General features: G+C 39.0%; 2 protein-coding genes across 7 annotated transcripts in view; both read left to right on the top strand.

Moving 5' to 3' along the window:
* LOC116254347 (anaphase-promoting complex subunit 1) overlaps positions 1-25,300 on the top strand; it is a 71,320-nt gene extending 46,020 nt beyond the window's left edge. The window contains exons 26-36 of one of the 6 annotated variants that reach the window (XM_031629724.2): positions 4,910-4,986; positions 5,078-5,191; positions 6,357-6,455; positions 12,213-12,353; positions 12,436-12,609; positions 12,813-12,876; positions 12,970-13,109; positions 13,173-13,327; positions 13,877-13,955; positions 14,025-14,123; positions 24,815-25,300. In XM_031629724.2, coding sequence (XP_031485584.1) covers positions 4,910-4,986; positions 5,078-5,191; positions 6,357-6,455; positions 12,213-12,353; positions 12,436-12,609; positions 12,813-12,876; positions 12,970-13,109; positions 13,173-13,327; positions 13,877-13,955; positions 14,025-14,123; positions 24,815-25,207 — 1,535 coding nt within the window. In that variant the 3' untranslated portion in view covers positions 25,208-25,300. Of the gene's footprint in view, positions 1-4,909; positions 4,987-5,077; positions 5,192-6,356; positions 6,456-12,212; positions 12,354-12,435; positions 12,610-12,812; positions 12,877-12,969; positions 13,110-13,169; positions 13,328-13,876; positions 13,956-14,024; positions 14,124-24,814 lie in introns of those variants that run through there. The other 5 variants (XM_031629723.2, XR_004172684.2, XR_004172685.2 and 2 more) reach the window with 5 other exon arrangements.
* LOC126410060 (uncharacterized) lies at positions 72-1,370 on the top strand. The gene is made up of 2 exons (XM_050077784.1): positions 72-613; positions 910-1,370. Exons 1-2 carry the CDS (start codon positions 112-114, stop codon positions 945-947), a joined length of 540 nt encoding a protein of 179 aa, XP_049933741.1. The 5' UTR covers positions 72-111; the 3' UTR covers positions 948-1,370.
* Positions 25,301-26,170: the final 870 nt, after the last annotated feature.

Raw genomic sequence — 26,170 nt, 5'->3', positions numbered from 1 at the left:
CAAGATGGTCGCCCTCTACATACTTATTATTCTAGTCTCAAGTCCATGTTTGAGAGACTAAATAGCTACTTTCCTGCATGTAAGTGTGAGCAACAGAAGGCATACAGAGATATGCTTATGGTCGGAGTATTTCTGTCTGGATTAGACTCTGTTTATGAATCAGCAAAGAATCAGATGCTCACTAGTCCCTCGATTCCTCCTATTGATGAAGCTTATAGTAGGCTAAGCAGAATTCCAATCCCTTCATCGACTGTTCTTGATACCACTTCTGCTATGCTTGCTACTCGTGGCAGAGGTGGGTCCCTCTTTGCCAGAGGACGAGGATACCGTGGCCGTGGCAATACCCCTTCGCGCCCAGTATGTCAGTTTTGTCATCGCATTGGTCACACTGTGGATAAGTGTTGGCAGAAACATGGTCGTCCAGCTGTTGCCAATCAGACTGTTTTTACTGATTCTCCAGAGCAGCCTAAGACTCAACATCCTGTTTCCTCCAGTGAGTTACGTGCAGATGATATTATCTCTCAGTTGAGACACTTGATTGGAGATAGACCTCAACAAGCTCCTGATCCGACCACCTCTACTATCACTACTGCTGCCAGTGCATCTTCATCTGGTATGTATTCTGACACTACAGATTGGCTCATTGATTCGGGTGCATCGACACATCTCTGTGGAGACAAGGCACAGTTTACTTCTTATGTCCCTACTCCACCTGGTCGCTCGGTTATTCTAGCAGATGGCAAATATTCTCCCGTTGTTGGACTTGGAGAGGTCCAACTTACTTCATCATTACCATTGCAACATGTTCTTCATGCACCAGAATTCCCACATAGCCTACTATCTATCAGTCAGATTACCAGAGATTTAAACTGTCGTGCGATATTTGACTCCTCTTCTCTTGTGTTTCAGGATATACTGACGGGCAGGGTGATTGGCAGTGGCCGTGAACAGGGAGGTCTTTACAGGCTAGTGCATCCCTTTCCCTTTGCTGGATCTACCTCTGCAGGGTCGTCCTCATCCTCGGCTTATACTTGGCATTTACGTTTTGGACATCTACCGTTTCAGAAACTGCTGCATGTTCTTCCTCAGCTGTCTCCCAAGTCTTCTTTTCAATGCGAGTCTTGTCAGTTGGGCAAACACCATAGGTCATCCTTTCCTCCGCGGCCCAGTCGAAGTAGCCATTCTGTGTTTGAGTTACTTCATTTTGATGTTTGGGGTCCGAGTCGTACACCTGCTCTTCAAGGTCATCGATATTATCTTGTTGCTGTCGATGACTATAGTCGTGTTAGTTGGGTTTTTCTTATGAAGCATAAATCTGAAGTGGGTCATGTAATCAAAAATTTTATCAATGAAATTCTGACTCAGTTTGATACTTGTGTCAAAATTGTGCGCTCTGACAATGCTCTTGAGTTCTGTGCTTCCTCTTTGGAACAATTTTTCAGGGATAAGGGTATCATCCACCAAACTTCTTGTGCCTATACCTCCCAACAAAATGGGGTTGCTGAACGGAAACACCGTCATATTCTTGATGTTGCCAGAACCATTATCATACATAGCCATGTTCCCCATTCTTACTGGGGCGATGCTGTTCTCACAGCATGCTATCTTATTAATCGTATGCCGTCATCTGTGTTGGGAGACCTTATTCCTATCTCTGTCCTCTTTCCTGACAGAGACTTGTTTTCTGTTCCACCTCGTGTTTTTGGATGTGTTGCCTTTGTTCAGTTGCTTGGTCCTGGGCGAGATAAGTTGTCTCCTCGGGCCATCAAAACGATCTTTGTTGGTTATTCCCGCACTCAAAAGGGATATCGATGTTATGATCCTTCTACTCGTCGGTATTATGTGAGTGCTGATGTTACATTTTTTGAATCAACCTCTTTCTTCTCCCCAAATGGAACTCAATTAAGGGCGCCTGCATTAAATGATGAAGTCCAATTTCCTCTACCTCTCATGAGTTGTCCAAACCCAGTTGATCCACGTTTTGGGGCTGTCTACCATCGTCGTACTAAGCCTGCTGCGCCTGTTCAATGTGCACCTGTGCCTTCACCCAGCACGCCCAAGGTAATTCCTGACACAAACTCAACTGACAATGTTTTATGTAATGATGACATAGGAGTATGTCACGAGCATGTTCCTGCTCCTAATGAACTTGATGTGCCCATTGCTCAAAGGAAAGGCAAACGCAGTTGCACTTTGCATCCTATCTCTGGTCATTTATCCATGGATAGACTCACCCCTATGTACCGACAGTTTGTCAAGGGGCTGTCGGCTATTGCTCTTCCACAGAATCCCATGGATGCTTTCTCTGATCCCAAATGGGCAGCGGCTATGCAAGAAGAGATGGATGCTCTTCAGTCTAGAGGCACCTGGACCCTTGTTACTCCTTCAGTTGATGCAGCCATTGTTGGTTGCAGATGGGTCTTTACTATCAAATACCGAGCAGATGGCAGTATTGACAGATATAAGGCTCGTCTGGTTGCAAAAGGCTATACCCAAACTTATGGGGTTGATTATTATGATACCTTCTCTCCTGTGGCACGACATGCTTCCTTACGGATTCTCCTTGCTGTGGCTGTCAGCAAGAATTGGTCCCTCTCACAGCTTGATGTCAAAAATGCCTTTCTCTATGGTGACTTACATGAAGAAGTGTATATGCAGCAACCACCAGGGTTTGTTGCTGAGGGGGAGTGTCAGAAAGTGTGCAGATTGCGAAAGGCGATTTATGGTCTGAAACAGAGTCCTCGAGCTTGATTTCAGAAATTGTCAGAGAATATTGAGAATGAGGGCTTCAGACGTTCTTCGGCCGACCATTCCCTCTTTGTCAAGAAGACTTCTACAGGTACGGTGATAGTTCTTGTTTATGTTGATGATATCATTGTTACAGGGGATGATGATCAGGGGATTTCCAACATCAAGGATGTCCTTGGACAACACTTTGTCACCAAGGACCTTGGTGAACTACGTTATTTCCTTGGTATTGAGTTTGCCAGAAATCAAAAGGGCCTTATCATGTGCCAGAGGAAATACGTTACTGATGTTTTGCAAGAGACAGGGATGCTGGGGTGTCGGCCTGCATCCACGCCTATGGATATCAATACCCGCTTGTATGATGATGATACTGAAGATGTTGATGCAAGACAGTATAGAGGGATTGTTGGGAAGCTCCTATACATCACTGTTACTCGACCTGACATTGCCTATACTGTTAGCAGAGTGAGTCAATTTATGGATAAGCCCAAGAAAGTTCATTGGGATGCTGCTATGATGATTCTTAGGTATCTAAAGAATTCACCAGGAACGGGACTCTTCTTTCAGAATGGTACCTCACTCACTATATCTGTGTATGTTGATGCCGACTATGCAGGATGCCCCTCGGACAGGAAATCCACTACTGGATTTTGTGTGTTTATTGGATCCAACTTGGTTACATGGAAGAGTAAGAAGCAAACTGTGGTTGCCAGATCAAGTGCAGAATCTGAGTATAGAGCTATGGCTCAGGGTACTGCTGAAGTTATGTGGGTTAGATCCCTGATGTTGGATCTTACTGTCGAAGTGCCTCTTCCTATGCAACTGTTATGTGATAACAAAGCTGCACTGTTTATTGCTAATAATCCGGCTTTTCATGAAAGAACCAAGCATGTTGAAGTAGATTGTCACTATACTAGAGACATGATTCAAAAGGGGTTTGTAAGTACCTCACACATTTCAACTACAGGGCAAACGGCTGATATCTTTACTAAGGCTCTTGCAAGGGGACCATTCCAAAGCTGCTGTTCCAAGTTGAGCCTATTTGACATATACGCTCCAACTTGAGGGGGAGTGTTAAGATGTGTTTATATTCAGTTTTAGGTTTAAGAGGGTACTTTTGTAATAACTTTTCCTTTAGATGTTTCTCTTGTAACTTCTCTCTCTCCTCTAGTCTATATAAAGAGGAGTTAGGGCAGATTTCGAGGTTAATCAAAGATTATTCTTTCTAATCTTATCACCTCCCCTTTGATGCATGGCACAGAATATTAATTTGTAATGTTAAATCATGAAAGTGACCCTTAAAGTTGGTCTTGCATGTTATGAAATTATTTTGTGGCATGCTAAATGTTTCATCTTCTTGTTTGACATAGGGGTAGATCATAAGCATAAAGCTATTACTTTTCTTTTATATCATGTATATTTGCACGTTGCATGTGAATACGTTGATTAACTATTTTTCTTGTTCTTTGATGATTTCTCTCTCTCTCTTTAACAAAAACAAGATTAACTCAGAATTGGACTCTTTCAGCATTCTTCAGAATTTATTTTCTTGAAGGCAGATTCTCATGTTGCACTTACATGCTTGATTTTTGCAACTCATATGTTCTTATTTTATTAGAACAGTCCAAGTTGAAAATGTTGAGGTTCTCAACTTCTGCGACTTCCAGAGACTTGCTGTAGCCTTATATGATCAGGACCTTAGGTCTATGAATTCATCATGTTGTTGCACATTGTATGTATGCATGAGAGCATCTGCATGTAAGCATGTACATCTTGAAAATTTGCTAGCTTACCCTCTGCATATAAGTTGAATTAAAAACATTATTTTCATTCCTCTTGCGAAAATCGAAATCATGTGAATCACAAATGGTCTCATATAATTTATTGGAATAAATTGTTGCCTAATTTGGATATGAGAGAAGGTGACTTAATGTATTGAACCATGTATTTTATATTTGTGATCATCTTGGTTTAATGATCATCTTGGTTTAATGTGCCCATATTAAAAGTGGACTGCCTGTTTTTCTTCCCTCTCATGTAAAACTAGTCATTTTTCTTCTATGTTTAATTTAAGTGGATGGCTGGAACTATTTACTTTAATTTACGGTTCAAGTTTTCACCTGTTCTGTTCACTTCAGCACATATGTCCTATTGTATGCAGGGTTGAAGTATGCTGGCTCAAGAAATGCAGAAGCGCAAGAACTCTTGTATGACCATGCTATCTACCTTCTGTATGAGGTTATGTTATCAGCAACCATTTGTGGCTTTATTTACCTTTATTATGTTGCTACAGTAACACCACAAGGTTAACTTTATGCATGTTCTACAGATTAAGCCACTGTCTGGGTCAAATAAAAATATCTATCCTACGGGACTTGTGCAACATGTGGATCGTGGAACACTAGAGACTTGCCTTCATATTATTGTGCTCTCTCTTTCTGTGGTCTGCAGCACTTCTCTTCTGTAGCAAAATTTCCCACTTGGTTTGCGTTTGTTTACTGATTAGTTGCACATATCATGGTGTTTATGTTTGACACATCAATGATTCTTCATCTCTTACTAGGATGTGTCAGCATAGTTCATAAAGAGTTGTTTAAATATTTATTTGTTTTGATTCAATTTGAATTTAAAAAAATGGTGTGTAAGCTCAAAATTTGAAACCCCTATTCAGTGTTGATAAAGCTTTTTGCTTTATCACTGCCTACCAATGCTATGTTGTTTTCCTTACCCATTATTGAATAGCCTGTCACTTTTGATTCATAGGAAATTTATTTTTACTGCCATTGGAAAGTGAAGAACTATTGTACTAGTCAAATGACTCGAATCTTGTTTGCTCTGTCATCCTGGTCTCCAACATGTATATCTCTTGGGCTTCCTAACTCTTTAGGGTGTGGGTTGGGAGAGAGGGGATATCCTGTGGCTAGTTAGAAAGAAACCTAAGGTTATGAAGGACAACCATACTAATTAAGATGACAGGATCAACTAACTGGAAGACTAACATCGCCTACATGGATAGCATCTTAACAGTGCTGGAAAGTGTTCAGAGTTGGCTAGCTTCTTTGCTATGAAAAGCATACCTACAAGGTAAATTAAAATCAAATTTCTGGTACTTGGTGTATTCAGGGTGATTAAGAAGTTGCATTTTTTAAGCTGTGTCTGATGCAGTTATCTTAGAGCTTCTCTTGATGGTGGGAGATTGGATTATTCTGCTGTCATTATCACTGGAAAGAAATAGGTGCTTAGAAATGGAAGCATTAAAAAATGAGATTCCTTTTGTCTGCGAACATGGTTGCCATTTGATGGCAAAGGTTAAGCCAAATCAAAGGGATAACTTTTAGAATGACATTTTTTTAAGGAATCTTGTTTCCCAATGCACCAAGTATATTTTGCAGATCCCGTTGAACCGGAACTTATGCTGTAGTTGGAAGGACAATGCTTTTTCACCGATTTCTCAGTTCATCTTTTCATAAATTTTATTTTCATAAATCTGCATATCTTGCACATTTTCTGCATGTGTTTGTCAGTCCAGCTTCTAGTTTTAACATTGTGCTACCTTATTTTTTTTTTATTTGTCCACCATGGCATTTATATATTCTCTTTTGCCAAAGGTTATGGCTGGCTCTGGACATTTGCAAACATTCAGGCTATTGAAATTCCTGCGTGGTCGAACTGTCGATGGACAAATGAATTATGGGTTTCAAATGGCAGTAAGTTTGTCTCTGGATACTTTTAATCAAAATTTAATGTGCTTGAATTTCTTGATATTCCACTTTCCGCTAGCTCCAGCATGTTCTTTTTCTAGCTTCCTATGAAAAATCAGAACTAGTAGTTTAGTTGCCTTTTTTGATTGGATAGACCTGTCACATTAATTTGTATATATTTTACACTTTTTCTTGTAAAATCAACCCTATGGATCTGATAATCATAACCACAACATTGTAAATCCAGATAAAAATATCATTTTCCAAGCATGCAACTAAGATCTTATAGAAGTTGATTATCAACACTTAAAATTTTTTAGTTTGTAAAACTCATCTTATATGCCCAAAAAATATGATTTTATCTTGGATTTCATAGTTTAGCCATGAAGAGCACACCTACAATATTATGTATATAAAATCTTGTGTGTTGAACCTAAAAATTCAGCATATTTTTTTCAGCTGAAGGAACATGTATGCTTGTTATCACTGAAAGAACAAATCAAATCACTCTTCTATTAACCTTATAAAATGAGAGTTTCTACATTGGTTTGAGCAATAACAGAAAAGAATATGATTCAGAAATTAAAGCCGATCAAGCATTGCATGTCATCATCAAGCCTCCAGCTGCACCATCTCATAATATGTGTCTAATTATGAGCCTACCTAAGGATCAAATTGTTTATGGAGTCTATGGACAGACATAGCTCAAGGGTTGGGGGGGGGGGGTGTGTTGGAATGCCAAGAAGCTGTATGGCTCTCGAGTTGGTTTAGATAAATATTACTGGGGAACTGCAAACTAGCCCTTTGCAGCCGATTTCTTTTTGTTGGGACCAATGTTGTAAAAAAGCATATCATAAGTCGTACCGGTCCGGCCGGATACGTTGTATCGTAAAGTATCATAATGTATCATACATGTATTGTAAACATATTTTTTAATTAAAAAATGAAAAAACCACAAAAATAGAGAAAAAATCAAAAAAATAAAAAGTATGTTTTTTATAAAAAAACATGTTATACATAATGGCACGGTCGTTTAGCACATTGTAGTCGGTCTTTCATTCAAAGTCTTGTTGCAGACGGACTATTACAAAAGTCCAGTCTAAGTCCTGTTAGTGAGTCTAGCATGTGCTCAAGTTGTCATATTTGTAAGAGTCATGCTCTTCCTTTTCAATCAATAAATAAGCGAGCTTCGAAGTTATTTGACACCATTTATTTTGATGTTTGGGGGCCTGCTCCTATTTCTTCTTCTTCTGGGAGTAAATATTATGTTGTTTTCATTGATTCTTATTCTCATTACACTTGGATTCACTTCATGAAAAGCAAATCAAAAGATTTCCGCTTGTTCATCCAATTCCACGCCTTGGTCCAAAACAAATACTCTAGTAATATTGAGACAGTCACAAACACTCAGATGGACAACATACCTTCATCTACTCAGACTAACAGCATGAGCATCACTTCACCTAATCGGTTTTCAGGAGTGGTGTATAATCGATGATCAGTTCCAGCTGATCCAGAAACTGCCACTACTTGTCCACGTAGATCAGAACGTGTGCGGCACCCTATTGATAGATGAGCAGGTTATGATGATTTCTCTTTGGATTTTCAGCTCTTCATGACAGAATTGAACAAAAAGATGGAGCACAAAATGCTATGACCAAACGTGCAAAAGATGAATGAAGAAATGACTGCCTTAAATGAATGTCAAACATGGGAGGTTGTTCCTCGTCCAAATGTTAAGAATGTAGTGGGCTCAAAATGGATTTACAAACTCAAGTATGAACTTGATGGAAGCATTGATAGATATAAGGCTCAACTCGTGGCTAGAGGTTTCACTCAATAGTACGGGGAAGATTATGATGAGACTTTCAGTCCAGTCATTAAGATGGGAACGATTCAAGTTATGATCTCTCTTGCCGTCTCGTATGGTTGGAATTTATATCAGTTGGATGTTGAAAATGTTTTTCTTCATGGCTTTCTAAAGGAAGAAGTTTACATGGAACATCCTCTAGGATATGCTACCACTGATCCAACCAAATGGGTGTGCAAATTACAAAAATCGTTGTATGGGCTTAAGCAAGCATCTCTTTCATGGTTCGATAGATTTTCCCTCCATATACAGTAGGCTGGTTTCCTCAGAAGTTTACTTGATCATTCCTTATTCGTCTATCACTCGGGTGAAGTTACCACTTGGCTACTCATATATGTAGATGACATAATTCTTACTGGAAGCTCTTCATGTCATATATCCCATGTTAAGGAGGTATTGCAATAAGAATTCAAGATGAAGGATCTCGCCGCACTGCGGTATTTCTTGGGTGTTGAGCTTGATAGAAAATTAACTCTTACACAGCATAAATACACTCTTGATATTTTGGATAGGGCATGTATGACAAATTGCAAGCCCATAAATACACCTAGTGTTCTCAACACAAAATTAAATGCCTTTGATGGGAGTGATGCCTACCCAAATCCTAGTTTCTATCGGATTATAGTTGACATGTTGCAATATCTCACTTTTACACGCCTAGACATAGTATATGCTGTGAATCAAGTCTCTCAGTTTATGCACGCTCCCACAGAAGGGCATATGGATGCTACCAAACGTATTTTGCGTTATCTTAAGGCTACTCTTGAGGATGAACTCATCTACACAAGACAGTCAACTGTTTTGCATGATCACAACATTTCCATTTATACTGATGCAGATTGGGCAGGTGATCTAGACGATAGACGATCAGTTTCTGGTTATTGTCTCTTCCTTGATTCCAATCTTATTTGTTGGAGTAGTAGGAAACAACATGCAGTTGCTAAATCTAGCACTGAGGCAGAATATAGGGCAATGGCTGCAGGCACAGCTGAAGCTTCATGGTTACGTCATCTGCTTGGGGAACTCTCTTCCCATTGCTCAGTCATTTCTATTTTGTGACAATCAAAGTGCGATCAAGATTGCCTTCAATCCTGTTCTACAGAATTGCACTAAGCATATAGAGATTGATCAACACTTCATTCGTCAAAAGGTTGCGGAAGACGAGATTGTTCCCACTTATATATCCACGTCTGAATAAGTGGCTGATCTTTTTACCAAGGGACTCACAGGGCACCATTTCTGGGAATTGAAGAACAAGTTGTGCATGATCAAACCCCAGGAACAACTTGAGGGGGGTTGTTATGTTTGTACAATATGGATCGGGTCACCCAGACCCGACCCATTTGATCCACATGCCCAACACATCATGGGCGGTGGCATACTTGTAAATCTTAATGTCATTTTGTGTATTTTATGATGTACCCTAAATCGTGATTAGTATATAATGATAACAAGAGGCAGACGTCATTTGTTGCTGCTCTCTTTCATCTCTCTCTTGCTTGGACGTGCAGCCCACTTCTCTCTTCCTCCTCTTGCATTTAACTTCATTTGGTGGTTTGGTATTAGATATCAAAATCTTACACTATTATCTTCTTTCTATGTGATATACTTCCCTGTTTTAACAATTGGTTCATCTTCTTCAATGACATGGCCCTTTCGATGTCCTAACACAGATATCATGAACATGTACAACCAATTTCATAGTTGTGACCATCTAATTTCAGAGTATAACCATAAAAGAAGGGGTTCTCAACAACTTTGTATTCATTATGGGACTCAATCTTAGTGTTGTCAGCCATATTAGGCTGCTGTCCAAGGTTCCTCGTGAAATTCATAAAACAGAACTACATAGACTACTAGAAGATGCAGCAGTAAATTGGTACTTCCCATGGATTGAAAAGAACCATGCAGCAGCAAATAATTAAGAACTTCCTGCTGATTAAAAAAAATACCAATTTATATGGTAGAACTAGCTATGTCACATAGGTACGGGTACGGGTGCCGGTGCGGGTCCGGGTACGGACCATTTTTAAAAAACTTGGGTACGGGGGTACGGCCGTACACACACATGTATATATGTCAAAAAATTTCAAACAGAATAACATATTTGGACATATATTAAAGAAAATTAACGATCACCAATGTAAGTAGATACAGTAATATATTTTATCTAAAAAGTTTGCATATAAGTGACACTTTCTAACAGTGGAGCCTATGACTATTTTCCTGATCAACTTGACACTGACATAAATTTTATAACCACATGGTAGGCCAAGTTATAATAAAAATTTAGCTTGGTTTGTTCCCTACACAAACCACCTGCCGTTGCGGTGAGTCAGGGTTCGTGTTTCTTTTTTGTCTTTCATGCATCCTGACTTTTTAAACCGGCGGCGGCAACCATTATGGGAACTAATAGGTCAATCGATATATGGCAACCTTTTCAAACCTGTTCTGTCTAGCAAGTGCTAACCTCTCCTATGGCCTGCTTCATACTTTTTTTACAAGACTACAAACTGACGCAGGATAGCCATTGCGCTCAATTATATGATTAATAGTTTATGGTTGATACGACCTGATATAGAACATGGGCAACCGGCCAGAGCTTACTGTCCCTTGTTTTCTGATGAGTCCTAAACGAGCTGGAATCGTTTGACAACGTCCACCATGTTGCTTACTTGCTTTGCTCTAGCTTTCTACAAGACAAGAAGAACATAATACGCATCTACATAAATAAATTAACATGCAACTATTCTCATTGATCGTCATCGTTATGCCATCCATCTCTCGCGTTGATGGCCGATGAAAATGAACTAAAAAATGATAAAAACAAAAATATACCGCCGCCGTTCGCCTCCTGCCGTCGCTGATCGCCGTCGCCGTTCGCCGCCCCTGCCTGTCGCCGGTCGCCGCCCCTGCCTGTCGCCGGCCATCGCACGTTGAGAGGAGAACGAAACCCTTAAAACGAAAACATGTTTTAAGGGTTTCGAGCTTTCATTTTTTTTAACGTAAAAATGGTTTTAAACGATAAAATCTAAAAATCTTTAAAATTTAAAAAAGACACATTTGGACTCGGTCAAAGTTGACCGTGTCCAAAAAAGGTTAAAATTGACCTCCGGTGCGTTGACCGTATCCGGTACGGTCAATCCGCACCTACGGCGTACCCAACCCCGTATCCGTACCGGTACCGGTGTCGTACCGGTACCATACGGGTGCACTCCTCCTTTGGAGGAGTACCCGTGTGACATAGGGTAGAAGGTTGGTCCACGATAGACAGAAAACTTGTCATCTTTGGTCACTTTTCATGCTCCGTTTAACTCTGCATGCTGTTCACGACAGTCTGATTACATATATCAGACCTAACATCCATATCATGCCACCACTTGAGGGTCTGATAACGTATTCCACTTCGACGTGATCAGACTCCTCTAAACGCTTACTGCTGCTCCCATGATGAGCAGGAGGCCACGATAGAAAAGGCCGGGTGGGGAAGAGAGGAGAGAAGAGAGGAGAGAAAAGAAGAGAGACGCCGGAACTTAGCAAAGAGTCACTGGCAATGATGGAGAGGCTGTTGTAGTCACTGACGGCGATGAAAAAGTCTCCTGTGCTCTAATACCATGTTATGACTGGTTTTTTGTGGGAGAGAAAAACTAATATGATACTCGTTAATCTGCCCTAGTCTCTTGCTAAAAGAGAATTATGGTGAAACTAGCAAATTATAAAATAAGTCCAAGAGGTCCAAGACTAAAACAATTATTAATAAAGAGCTGTTCCTAAAACTATTAAATATTGAAAACACCACCTAACATAAATGTTATTCAACAGTTCCAAAATATTTTCCAAGCCTTGTCATGACTGTAAAATCTGTCGTGTCTTCATGCTTTCCTCCTTTTCAGGTAAGTTTAGCCATTGGATTCTTGTTCCTTGGTGGGGGAATGCACACTTTTTCTACTGGAAACACTAGTATTGCTGCATTGCTGATTGCTCTTTATCCACGTTTACCTGTTGGTCCCCATGACAACCGCTGTCACCTTCAGGTAAGTTGAACTGCTTGCCTAATACTAATTGATTTAAGGTTATTATCTGTTCTCATCTTTTGGATGAATTGGATTTCTATAGGCATTCAGACATTTGTATGTCCTAGCAACAGAAGCCCGTTGTGTGCAGACAATAGATGTTGACACAGGTCTATCAGTGTACACTCCACTCGAAGTCACTATCAGGGAGGCAGAATACCATACAGAGACAACCTTCTGTGAAGTCACCCCCTGCATTCTCCCTGAGCATTCTCTTGTATGTCCATTTCATTTTCACATTTCTGATTATTGGCCTGGATTTTGGTAACTGATGTCTTGATGATACAGAATTTGCCATATTTAATAAATTTCTGTCTTACTGTAACCCTGTTTCTTGGGCTTGTATTCGATGACAGTAAACTGGAGTAGAAAATGCATATTCTTGAATGATTGATTAATTGTGCTCTGTTTCTTTTGCAGCTAAAATCTGTTCATGTTTGTGGACCACGTTATTGGCCCCAAGAAATTAATCTTCTGCCTGATGGTAGTTGATGCATTTCTTTTCCTTTTTCCTCCCTTTTCCTCCTTTTTTTGTTTCAATTTTCTTTTAATGTTATTATGTTTGTGTTCTTGAAAGACAAACAGTGGTTGGATGCTGGAGGCAGGATTAATCCCTTTAGTGGTCAAACAATCTATGTTAAACGAAAAGTTGGAGCTTGTTCATATGTAGATGATCCTATTGGATGTCAGTCTTTGCTGTCCAGAGTGATGTACAAGGTTTGTGCTTAGACCTTATCATTTTGTCAAAGTCTGGGACGTACTGACTCTATTCCTTAGCAGGTTTTTGATATACACAGCATCAATGCTCCCAGAAGTAAGGGTGATAATGGTCAACCTGGAGTATTTAAAGTCGATCAATTGGTTAGCACTTTTTCTGCTAATCCAAGCCTAATTGCTTTTTCACGATTTTGCTGTGACAACTTGTGGACAAGCAGGCATGTATTCTGTAATTCCTTCATCATGATTCTTGTACTAAAAATTTTGTGTAGCTTCTTGAAGAAGCAGTTCCTGCTAGGGATGAAATGGAAGGCCGGGGCACTCAGCTGCACATCGAAAGATGGATGATGCTTCTTTGTGTCTCTCTGGATTGATGAAGAAGCTCAATGCATCTCCGTCACACAAACACAATAAGCACATGCCAGTGGCATTTAGATATAGTCTTCAACACTAAGATCATATAAACTAAATATAACATGCCATGAGAAAGAGGAAGGAAGAGTGAAGAGTTGGGGGAGGGGGTGGGGGGGGGGGGAGAGAGAGAGAGGGATCTGGAACCCATGGAACTACCTTCTGCAGTTTCTGAATATGTTTTTTCTTGATTTTTGGAAATTTGAAATGAAGGTCCTTTATGCATAAATAAATATGGTACTACCTATTGGTCAAGGTTAAGAACAAAGGAAACATTTAGTTCTTTCTCTTATTAAGATTCCATCTGGCCTTCATTGATGATCATAGTTCGCATTTGTTTGTGTCCATATATGCAGCTCGGATGCTGATTTTCGTGATTTTTGTGCCCAAATGTTGTTCGACTGTATGAGCAAGGACAGGCCTGGTCTTTTGCAGGTAAGTTGCTTCCAGAACAAAAAGTGGCTCTGTTTTGTAACAACCTGACCTGAACATCAATTGTTACAGGTGTATCTTTCTCTGTACACAATTATTTTGTCAATGTGTGAGCAAGCAACAAGCAACAACATTCTTTTCAGTGACACACTGTTTCTCTCCAGCCTAAAGGTTCTTTTTTATCTCTATACAAGAAATGGTTCATTTCCTTATTGCTGCTGACTGGTTGGCATAGTTGGCAAACCCATGGACCAAACCTGGATTGGCTGATCTCTTAGTTAATGGGTCAGTAAGTTGGCTTGGCTATGCATCGGGCTCAGAATACAAAGTTTCAGTGTTATTTTGTTACAAGTTCATGAACAAGTTGAACGTAACTTTAAAGTAACAATTAAAGATTGTAGCATAAGAAGTTGGGAACTGAAACACAAGGACTGATGGCTTATAAAGTACGACCTATAAGAACTGGAAATTTGTAGCATAAATGATAAAATTTGATGCTTTTATCATATTTAATTTAAATCGCATGATACTAAACCAATTCTTTTGGAGATTCAATTATGGATGGATTAATAATGCAATGCTGCCCGCTGACATGCTGTTCTGGGTTGGCTCAAGCAATTCCAGGGTTGAACTCATTGGCTTTGCCAACTATGCTGATTGTTTCCTTCTAATGGGGCTACAGGTCATTTAAATGCAATTATTTCCTCATGTTCTTTGTTGGAAGTTGACTATATGTTTTTTTTATCTATTTTTTTAGTAGGATCCTTCTATTAGATCATATATTTACCATGCATAAGATATAGAAGATAAACTGACATTGGTTGCCTTTTCCTTGTACAAGTTTCTGGTAAATCCCGGTTGACATAGGTGGCCATTCCTTGTACAAAATTCTGATAAATTCCTCGTCCATTTGGTTGCCATTCCTTGTACAAAGTTATGGTAAATTTACCTTCAGATATAGAAGATGAACTGATGATGAATTACACTAGTTTCTTCTGGAAACAATGTAAACCGCCTATTGCTTCTGGTAGGAAAAAGTATTCATCTGGGAACCATCAGGGTGAAAAAATGCATGGTTTTATTGAGTTGGTCAAAATTTATGTTCCACTGTCCTTTCTTGGTGTACGATCCAACAACTTGCTCCAAGGTGGCCTTATTTTGGTTCCTTGCTTGTATTGGTCAAGCTTAGTGATAGAAATCTAGCACCAATATCTGTAACCAGAAAACAGCACTCACGCAGGAAGATAGAGATAGAGAGAGAGAGAGAGGGAGAGAGAGAATGAAAACAAGAAGAAACTGAGGAGAAGAAGCCGTAGCCAAAATGGTTTGCACGGCCTCTATTTATAATCCCATTTCCAGAATTCTAAGAGTCTCAAATCGTAGAATCCTAGGAGATTTCACAAGCTCCAAGGACATTAATTACATCATAGAAACCTAAGAGACTTCACATATTACAAGGATATTAACTACAACATAGAATCCTAGGAGACTTGATATTAACTACAACATAGAATCCTAGGAGACTCTTCACATGTTACAAGGACATTAAATATCTTAACACATTTTACAAGGAGGTGGAATCTTAAGAGACTCCTCTTCAACGTGCTGGTGAAGGATTTATATTTTAACACCCTCCCTCAAGTTGTGCATGGTTTTGCACCATATACAACTTGCCTTTTAGAAACCAGAATCGTTCCTTTGTTAATCCTTTTGTAAATAAGTCTGCAACTTGTTCATCTGTACGAACATAAATAGGCTGAATCTCCTTGTCTTCCACCTTTTGTCTAACAAAGTGTTGATCAATCTCAATGTGCTTTGTTCGACCATGTTGTACGGGATTAAAGGCAATGTTAATAGCGCTTTGATTATCGCACATTAACATTGATGTTTTAATCTTTTCTCCAATGTCTTCTAGCAAATGTCTAACCCATGTAACTTCAGCAGTACCTGCAGCCATGCATCTGTATTCAGCTTCAGTGCTGGATCTTGCTACTGCCTTTTGCTTTCGACAACTCCAAGACACAAGATTACGTCCAATGAAAATACAAAAACCAGAAATGGACTTTCTTTGATCGGGATCTCCAGCCCAATCTGCATCTGTGAATGTCATAAGTTGATGTCCAGTAGTTATATTTTCACTCTTACCATAAACTAAGCCATCTCCTGCTGTCCCTTTAAGATATCTTAATATTCTTTTGACAGCATCCATGTGAGTATCTCTAGGTGCATGCATAAATTGAGATACTTGATTCACAACATATATAATATCTGGTCTAGTAAATGTAAGATATTGAAGTGCCCCAACAATACTTCGATATTGCGTAGGATCTTCATATAACTCCCCATCTTGAGCACTTAGTCTTTGATTTAGAACACTAGGAGTTCCAACAAGCTTACAATCAGACATACCTGACTTTTTCAGCAGATCCAACGTGTATTTCTGTTGTGTCAATGTGAGGCGATTATTGTGCCTATCAATCTCCACTCCAAGAAAGAATCGTAAATCACCAAGCTCTTTCATTTTGAAGTTTTGCATCATCAATACTTTAGCTTCTTCTATGTGTTTTTCTGAATTGCCTGTGATAACAATATCATCAACATATATAAGAAGTAAAGTAAATATGTTTTCCTTTCGATAAATGAAAAGAGAGTGATCTAGAGGACATCTCCGAAAACCACATTCTTAAATCTTGCAAGAGAAACTGTCAAACCACGAACGTGAGGCCTGTTTAAGTCCATAAATAGATTTTCTTAGTTTGCAAACCCATGCATGAGAGTCTCCTTTCGTGTATCCTGGAGGTTGTTCCATATATACTTCCTCCCTTAAATCACCATGAAGAAAAGCATTCTTCACGTCCATTTGATGTAGTCTCCATCCATATTCAACTGCCAATGATATAATCACGCGAATTGTTTCCATTTTGATCACAGGGCTGAATGTCTCATCATAATCTTCTCCATATTGTTGTGTAAACCCTTTTGCTACTAACCTTGCTTTGTGTCTTTCTATGCTGCCATCAGGTTTGTATTTAATTTTGTATACCCATTTGGAGCCCACTACGTTCTTTTCGTGTGGCCTCGGAACGATTTCCCATGTTCCACATTCATGCAAGGCATCCATTTCTTCTTTCATAGCCTTTCTCCAATGATGTGATTTTGATGCTTGATCAAATGAAGTAGGTTCTTCCTCCTTGCCAACTTTTGCCATGAATAACTGAAAATCAAGTGATAAAGAATCATAGTTAACCCACCTGTGAATGGGATGACGAATGCGTTGGGATCTTCTAAGGTGGGGCATGTTGTCTTCTTCACTGTGAGCATCTCTGTCCCTTAGTCGTCGACTGTAGATAAGACCCGAATACCGATGTGCATTGTTGCTCTGTTCTTCATTATTGTTTTCGTGATGACTTGATGACTGTGTTGGATCTTCTTGATTTTCACTTTGAGCCATATCCGACGGTTGTATTGCTCTCTCTGAATCTTCACTTTGAGGCACATCATTTTCTATAACAGGATCTGCATTGAATAACTGTGTACTGGTCCAGGGATCATAAGATTCAATGGTCATAGGCATTTCATTTGTATTATCAAAACTATGTTCTTCAAAAATGACATTTCTTGAAGTTTTGATACGTTTAGATGTTGGATCATAGCATCGAAAACCTTTATATTCATCAGCATATCCAACGAATCTACATTGAATAGCTTTGTCTTGAAACTTGTTCCTCAAGGCAGCATCAACGTGAACATAGCATATACAACCAAAAACCTTCAAGTTCTTGTAATCAGGTTGTTTGCCTAAGAGTGTAAAATATGGCGATTTAGACATCAAGAGTGTCATAGGCAAACAATTTATTATGTATACAGCAGTATGGAAGGCTTCAGTCCACAAGGAAATGGGCACATTAGTATCATGCATCATGCTCATGGCGCTTTCAACTATATGTCGATGTTTCCGCTCAACTACACCATTTTGTTGTGGTGTGTAAGGGCAGGAAATTTGTCTAGTTATCCCTTTTTCACGTAGAAATTCAATCAAATCAAGCGAGGAATATTCTCCCCCTCCATCACATTGAAAATGCACCACATTGGATGAAAATTTAGTTTGAATCATGGCATAGAAGTTTCGAAATATGTGAGGTACTTCTGATTTGTGTTTCATGAAGTAAATCCAGGTGAAACGTGAGTAAGAGTCAATGAATAAGACATAATATCTTGACCCCGACATGGAATCAATAGGGGCTGGCCCCCATACATCAGAAAAAATAGTTTCAAAAGGTTTGGAAGCCCTTTGATTTATATTATGGAAAGGTAAAACATGACTCTTACAAAGTCCACAACTTGAACATTTTTTGACACTTGAAGTAAGAGGTAAACTTGATCTTGGAATGAGACTATCTGTGACAAGTTTTTCAATGAAATGTCGACCACAGTGTCCTAGCCGACTATGCCACAAATCAGACTCCAAAAATTGGTTAGGGCCCCTTACTTTTGATTGAAAATGGCAAGAACTTGGCACTGATGACGCATTATGAGAAAGAGAAAATGTCTTCAATCCTATATCAAAAGTGGATGAATCCTTGGGTAGACATTCCTTGAGGACGTACATATTCCCTTGACGCTCCCCTCTAGCGAACATTTTCTTCGTTTGGAGGTCCTTGACATAGACAGAAGAAGGTGTGAATTCAACAGAAGAGCTTGTATCATCAATGAGTTTAGAAATGGATATGATGTTCTTTTTGATATTGGGAGCAAGAACAACATTAGATAGTGATAGAGACGAGGATGACAATGGAATATGTGCATTTCCAATATGTGTAATAGGATGAGATTTTCCATCACCTGTTATAATGCAACTTCTACCGTAATGAGGGGATAAGTTAGTCAATTTACCTGCATTTCCTGTCACATGGGTAGCTGCACCTGAATCCAAGAACCATTCTCCCTGCTCATTTTGCTTTGTAGTCATCTTTGAGAATGCGGTCATCAATAGCTGTTGCATATCTTCAGCGGTGGATTTAGAACTTTGTCCTCCTTGTTTATAATCATGTCTTATCCCTTTGTTTTTATTTTGAGGATTAAACCAACATTGTGCCTTCATGTGTCCTTTCTTGTTGCACTGAAAACAAATTGGTATTTTTCTTGAAGTATCCAAAGGAGACATACCTTGGTTATGTGGTGTTGGTAGAATGCCACGACCACCATGGTTGGAGTTCCCATGGCTCTTACCAAACTTTACATTCATAGCTAACACATTTTGGGAGTTCCCTTGATCAGTCCTTTCAATGACTCTTTTCATATTCATTTCATGTTGGAGAAGTTTATCTTGTAGTTCGTTGAAGGAAGGCAGAACAAGAAGGACCTCAAGAGCTGTAATAAAAGCATGATAATCATGCCCAAGTCCATTCAAGGTTTGCTGCACCTTTTCCTTATCAGAAATGTTATTCCCTGAGGCAGCAAGTTGGTCTGCGACGACCTTAATACGCCCCAAATAATCCATGATAGACGTTGAACCTTTGCTCAAATTCTGAAATTCTTTCTTTAAGTACATAATTCGAGCTTCTGATATTTGGGAAAAGGTATCAGCAAGGGTTTCCCATAATTCTTCTGCAGTACAATCATCAGAAACTGAAAGTAACACTTGTTGAGATAAAGTGGACAAAATATACGCAACCAGACTTTGATCACGTCTCATCCACATAGCATGTTCAGGATTGTTGTCTTCATGAACAGCAATAACTTCTCCTGCCTCATTTTTTATTTCCTGTAAGACGGATATTGGTGGAGCCTTTGTTGAACCATCGAGATGTCCAAAGAGGCCTGGACTTCTTATGAAAGGCATGATTTGCCTTTTTCCAGATCAGATAATTCTCATGGTTGAGTTTTTCGGTAATAAGGTGAGGAAGAAAACTTGAGGACATGCTAGAATGCGAAAGGTTTTCCATGACAGCAGAAAGGAATGGTATATAGGTAGAAGATGAGAGAGAAAGAAGACACGATATAACAAGATGTGTCCTTGGGTAAGCAAGAAGAAAAAGGAACAAGAATTGCGCAAGAGAAAAGTAAATTCAGGATAGAGACAAGATGAGAAAAGAGTTCTAACCAGATCAGACCTGTTTGGGCATTTCGTTTGGTAGAGATAACGTAACCTGGCGCTCTGATACCATGATAGAAATCTAGCACCAATATCTGTAACCAGAAAACAGCACTCACGCAGGAAGATAGAGATAGAGAGAGAGAGAGAGGGAGAGAGAGAATGAAAACAAGAAGAAACTGAGGAGAAGAAGCCGTAGCCAAAATGGTTTGCACGGCCTCTATTTATAATCCCATTTCCAGAATTCTAAGAGTCTCCAATCGTAGAATCCTAGGAGATTTCACAAGCTCCAAGGACATTAATTACATCATAGAAACCTAAGAGACTTCACATATTACAAGGATATTAACTACAACATAGAATCCTAGGAGACTTGATATTAACTACAACATAGAATCCTAGGAGACTCTTCACATGTTACAAGGACATTAAATATCTTAACACATTTTACAAGGAGGTGGAATCCTAAGAGACTCCTCTTCAACGTGCTGGTGAAGGATTTATATTTTAACACTTAGTGCTTCATGACGAAGCATAATGTGTTACTCATAAATCCAAGTTAGTATTTTAGCCTACATGGATTAGACTCATTGGCTTACATAGGTTTTGTGGAAACAAGGTTGAAAGGAAAGAGCAATCAATCTTCATTAGAAAGCCCTAATCATGTTTTTATAGTGATTAGGGGCGGTAAATAGAATTACACCAAAAGTCCAGAAAGAAATAGAAAATTAATAAAAACTACCACACGACTTCTAGATAGTTCATAAAACCACCTAATGGCATTTGTTTCTTGACACTCCCTTTCAAGTTGGAGCATATATATTCAACATTGCTCAGCTTGTTACAATATCTTCAAAAATAAAAAATAGGAAGAGGTGTGGTGAATGTTCAACTTTAACCTATGAGGCAACATGAATAGTTAATATAATTCCTGCTTGAATTAATCCCTGATTTAATGACAATCTATTTCAATATGTTTTATCCTTTCATGAGAAACCAGATAGTTAGCAATGTACGTTGCAGCTTTATTATCACACATCATCTTCATAGGCAAAGAGACTTGAATTCCCAGGCATGCAAGCATCAATCTCACCCATGTCATTTCCATCGCAGTTTGTTCCATACTTCTGTATTCAGATCCGATACTTGATCTAGTTACTCCTTGTTTCTTACTCTTCCATGATATTAAATTTTCTCCTAAAAAAATACAAAAGCCAATGGTGGGATCCTACATAATCAACATCAATAAATGTAGTAATATCAAGAAAGGAACGAAGGAGGATTTCAAATACTTGAGCACCATCATTGTGGAAACCCTATGCACCTTCTGCTTTTTTTTTTTAACTTAGTTTCCCAACTACCATGGATATATTGGGCTTCGTGACAATAACATATAGGAGTTTACCAAATATGAATTAGTATCTACATATTCTAAATTCTCCATGTAACTGAATTCTAGAATTCATAGGAAAGGATGTAGGTTTTGCTCCTAACATCCCTGTCTCCTATAAGAGATCCATAAGATACTTCCTTTGAGATAACATAATGCCTGCCTTATTCTTTGCAACTTCAATTCCTATGAAGTATCTGAGATGTTTAAGATCTTTTGTAACAAAATTCTACTGTGAATATTTCTTGGTTGGTTGGATAGCAAGTTTACTATCACCCATCAAGATAATGTCATCTACATCTACCTCATGACCACACAATCCCTCAAAAGCTTCTTTTCACAAAAAGAGAGTGGTCAAATGGAGATCTCTGGAAGATAACCTCTTATGTTACCTCAAAAAGTTTGTGAAACCATGCATATGGGCTTTCTTTCAAACTGTAAATAGCTTTCTTCAACTTATACACATCCCCTATCACTCTTTTTTCAAATCCAGGAGATTGTTGCATATACACACTTTCAGATAGATCACCATAAAGGAAGATATTTTTCAAATCAAGCTGCATTGTAGTACACCCATAATGAACTGCAATAGAAATGACTAACCTGATGGTCCTAGGTCCGGCGACAGGTGAAAATGTTTCAGAGAATTCCATGCCATAACTTTGTGTGTAGCCATTGGTAACAAGGCGCTTTGTACCTCTCCTCGATACCATCAGACTGGTACTTGATAGTTACCCACTTGGAACCTACAATATCTAACTTGGGTGGAGGATGTACAAGCCCCTGTGTTCCTTGTGAAAGCAGTGCATCCATCTCCTCCTAGTGGAAATGCCAGAACCACGACCACGACCTCCAGTAACTGTCAGAATAGAAGACGTTGAATCACCTTGGGATTGAGGGAGAGATAGAGCAAGGAGATTCAATATGTTATAAGCATATGCCAAGGTAGGAATATCACTGCCCATGAGCATTTGTACCTTAGCAACATAATAGTCAGTACAAAGCCTAGACAGGAAAATGCAACCATCGTGTACTCTTGATAGGTCTTCTGCTTATCACAACACGAGAGGCGCAAGGAATTGAGTCTCTCATATGCTGATCTCACTACGGCAAGGTACCGTGCCAAGTTAAAAGTCTCATGCTCAACCTACAGGGCACAACAAATATTTTTGTCCTCGGAATGAGTGTCGTGTAGAACATCCCACATCTTCTTGGTTGTATTGAAATGCATCAGTTGGCTAGCAATGTGTGGCTGGATGCTATTCATGGTCCACACCATCACTATGTCAGTCTCAGTCCATGTAGCATACCTCCCTATTTTCTCAGTGGGTTCTGTTTCAACAAGAATGTGCTTGCGGCAGTGCCCTGACGCCATAAAGTTCATCCACCAAATTTCATATATTATCATCCAATTTTACTGATAAGAAAACGGATTACCAAAGGCTTTATAATCTATGTTAACTCAGATTTCTGCTCTCCTTCATTCATCTTAATTTCAGTCATAACAAAAACTTAAGAGGTATTGATATATCAGTCAGACTATTAAAGACTTTAACAGCAGGAAGAAACAGTCCAGCAGTATGTTCACAGATAGTAATATAAATCAGTTCACTGTCATCCCAAGATGTTGATAATGCATGGCCGATGAACTCAAATTCACTAAATCTGTCCCCCACCGACAAACGATTTCAGAGTCAACAAATATGCCCCGCAAGTTAGGTTTCAGGGCGCACCATAATTAAATTTTATCAGACATCTAAAACATAAATCCCTTATATCAGCACACTTTCCAATCTAATTCTAAATATACTTCAATGCGGATGCATTATATTCTTTACAAAATCTGCAACAGCCTGGTTCAACTCTTCCAAAGAAAAAAAAAAAACAGACATCAAGTAAGAACAGCAAAAATTTCAAGTTGAGGACACCAACTGCAAAAAAAAAAAAATTCTGATGACCCAGATCAGCTTCTCATAGGTTCATGAGTGACCACGTGAAGAGCACTAGCAACGATTCTAACGACTAGAACAACATCCTTAGAGGTCCACGACAACATCAATAGCATCAACGCAACTTTCGAACAGTTGGCTTCAATAAACAAGGCAGATTTTAACATCTCCCTATCAGCTTTCTCAAGTCTGCTGACACCATCTATGCAGGCTTGAGTTCGTCCAACAGCAACAAGGACCAAGATCAAGGGCTTCTCATCACATCCACGTACTGAAATTGATGTGAACAGATCCCTGATCTTGCATGAAGGAAGAAGAAGATCTCAGACCAGACTTTGGTCTGTCAATGCAACTGATTGAAGGGAGAGGAAGAGGATAGATAGATGGAAGAGGCTCAACCTGGATGGCATCAGAAACTCCTACGAACTTATGGCTCTGATACCATGTTGAAACCAGGTTGAAAGGAGAAAGAGCATGCAATCTTCACTAGAAAGCCCTAATCATGTTTTTATAGTGTCTAGGGGAAGTAAAAAGAATTGAAACAGAAAATTAATAAAAATAAGCACACTTCTAGATAATTCATAAAACCACATACTGACATTTGTTTCTTAACAGGTTTTCTATACAGGGAACTTATTTGTTTTGTGTTTTCCAATTTGCTGATGTGTTTTTCCATGCATACTCACTTGCAGAACATTATTATATCTCATGGTAGACCATGGTAACTTCCACTTTCAAGCATCAAAGCTTGAGTGTGAATCTAATTATGTTTCCTTTCTTTGGATGTTCTTTCTTTCTTATATACCATCTATTGCTTTCTTCCCTAATGGGAGCATCACCTAGCCTGTACACACGTACAGTTAGTACCATAATTACAAATATCTCCAATATGTTGAAAGAACCCCACTATTACTGCCATTTAAAAGGTGGCCTTTAACACTAGAAAAATATCATGATCCTTTCAAAATATTGCCAAAGGCACAAATTGCTCAAGATTATTGCAATATTCTTCTGTGATATTCCCATTATCCTTAAGACTCACAAAGGTCCCTTCCATTCTTTTGAAGCATGTGGTTGGTTTTTCTTTTTGTTTTTTTTTTTTTGCTTTTTTATTCTATCAAAGAGTTTTTCCACTTGATTCTGTATACTTTTGCAAGAAAAGTATTAGAAAACTGTACTATGCCATGACTTTTTGGCTTTTGTGTTTTTCAAATTTTTAGACTTCTGAGATCCTTTTAATATTTTATGGAAAAACCACATCTCGAAACAACCTCTTGAGAAATCTTGGTAAAAATTGCCCAGAATGATATTAGTCATTATGCTTGGTATCATTTTTGTGTTAGGTGGCTTATAGTTTACCAATGCAAATATCTTGCCCTTTTTGTGCCTAATGATTGACCAAACTTGGTGGCCTCAATTATTTGTGCAGGTTGCATTAGCTTATAACGAGGCTCTTGTCAATGGACTACTTAATCATTCAACTGGTGTAATTCAGTCTACCTTTCTAGCCTCTTTAGGAAGAAGGATAGAAGATATTTTAGTGAGCTGGAGTGGGGCTAGTGGCCATCTGCTCAAGTACTTAGCTGATGGCAAGTGTCCTTTTGAGGACATGGCCAAGGATCTGAGATCAACCCTGCTTTTGTCATGTTATCTACAGTGGTTTGAAATTCCATCATCCTCCATTGTTCAGTCAGCAGTATCAAAGATCAAAGTCAAGGCTGTGATACCTTCAGTTCCTTTTCTACATATGCTGCTTCCTGCCACACATATCAATGCACTTTCTTTGATTTACAAGTTACTTGTTCCCAACACTGTAAAGTAAACACTGTTTGTATATTTGAATTTTCCTTTCTCAAGCTTTTTTGTCAATCACATCTCTTGATAAATTCCAATGGCGATACACTTATTTTTTGCAGCCTACTTCTTATTTCTCCACAATTCTGCATTGTCCAAGGAGCATGATGGCAAGCAAGAGAGAAATTTGATCTTTAGGACCCACTTTCTGCTTGACTTCAGATATTATTATAAAAATAGTCTTTTTCTCTAGTTTTCTTGTTGAATATACTATATCATAATCAACATGTTTGGCTGCTTGCTGCATTTGTTCGGCTCAAGGGCAAAAACGTTTTATACTTTCAGAAAAGAAAAAGAACAACAATGGTCCTACATGAATACTCATCCATATCGCCTTTGATGAAGTCAAACCTGCACCTCTTTTCCGCCACCCCAAGGTCTAGGGTTACTTCGGGAGATGGGTGGACCTACAGTAACTCATTCATAAGTGGCGTACTCCAACCTCCAATAGAACCCTTAGAGGCCGTTTGATAAGCATGGAATGGTAGGGAACAAAGATGACAGACCCAAAAATCTGAATGGAGACTCAAACCTCATGGAACTGAACCGACAATGAGGCCGGGAAAAGGACGGGTATAAATTTTGGCATTGTTCGTGCTCATTCCATGGTTTAGATCAGAACAAACCATAGAATAGCTTTGAAAGCCCTCAGAGCTCCCCCGATGACATATCTCCACCTTTAATTTGGGTCAAATTTTTGAATTTTCTATTTTATCATCAAGGTTGGACTAAGAAGAAATCTCGAAATGACAACAAGATTATCATAAATACTCCAGTCAGGAAGTCTCCACCCGTAGGAAAGGTCCCTAAGGATCCCTAAACAACAAAAATCTCAATGCAATATGCTCTCAAATCCAATATTTAACTGTACTAGCCAATATTGCAAAAACAAGTTAGGAGGAATATTACAAGATATGAAACATTCTGATTA

Source organism: Nymphaea colorata, chromosome 5 (genome assembly GCF_008831285.2).
Source record: "Nymphaea colorata isolate Beijing-Zhang1983 chromosome 5, ASM883128v2, whole genome shotgun sequence".
NCBI lineage: Eukaryota > Viridiplantae > Streptophyta > Magnoliopsida > Nymphaeales > Nymphaeaceae > Nymphaea > Nymphaea colorata.
The sequence above is the reverse complement of the archived record's forward strand: the minus strand, read 5'-3'. Positions and strand labels throughout refer to the sequence as shown.

Excerpts from the sequence above, each read along its gene's own strand:
- LOC126410060 (XM_050077784.1), top strand. The coding sequence starts at position 112 with ATGCTTATGGTCGGAGTATTTCTGTCTGGATTAGACTCTGTTTATGAA. Across the intron at positions 614-909 it reads TGCCAGTGCATCTTCATCTG|GATATACTGACGGGCAGGGT; the intron begins GTATGTATTCTG and ends CTTGTGTTTCAG.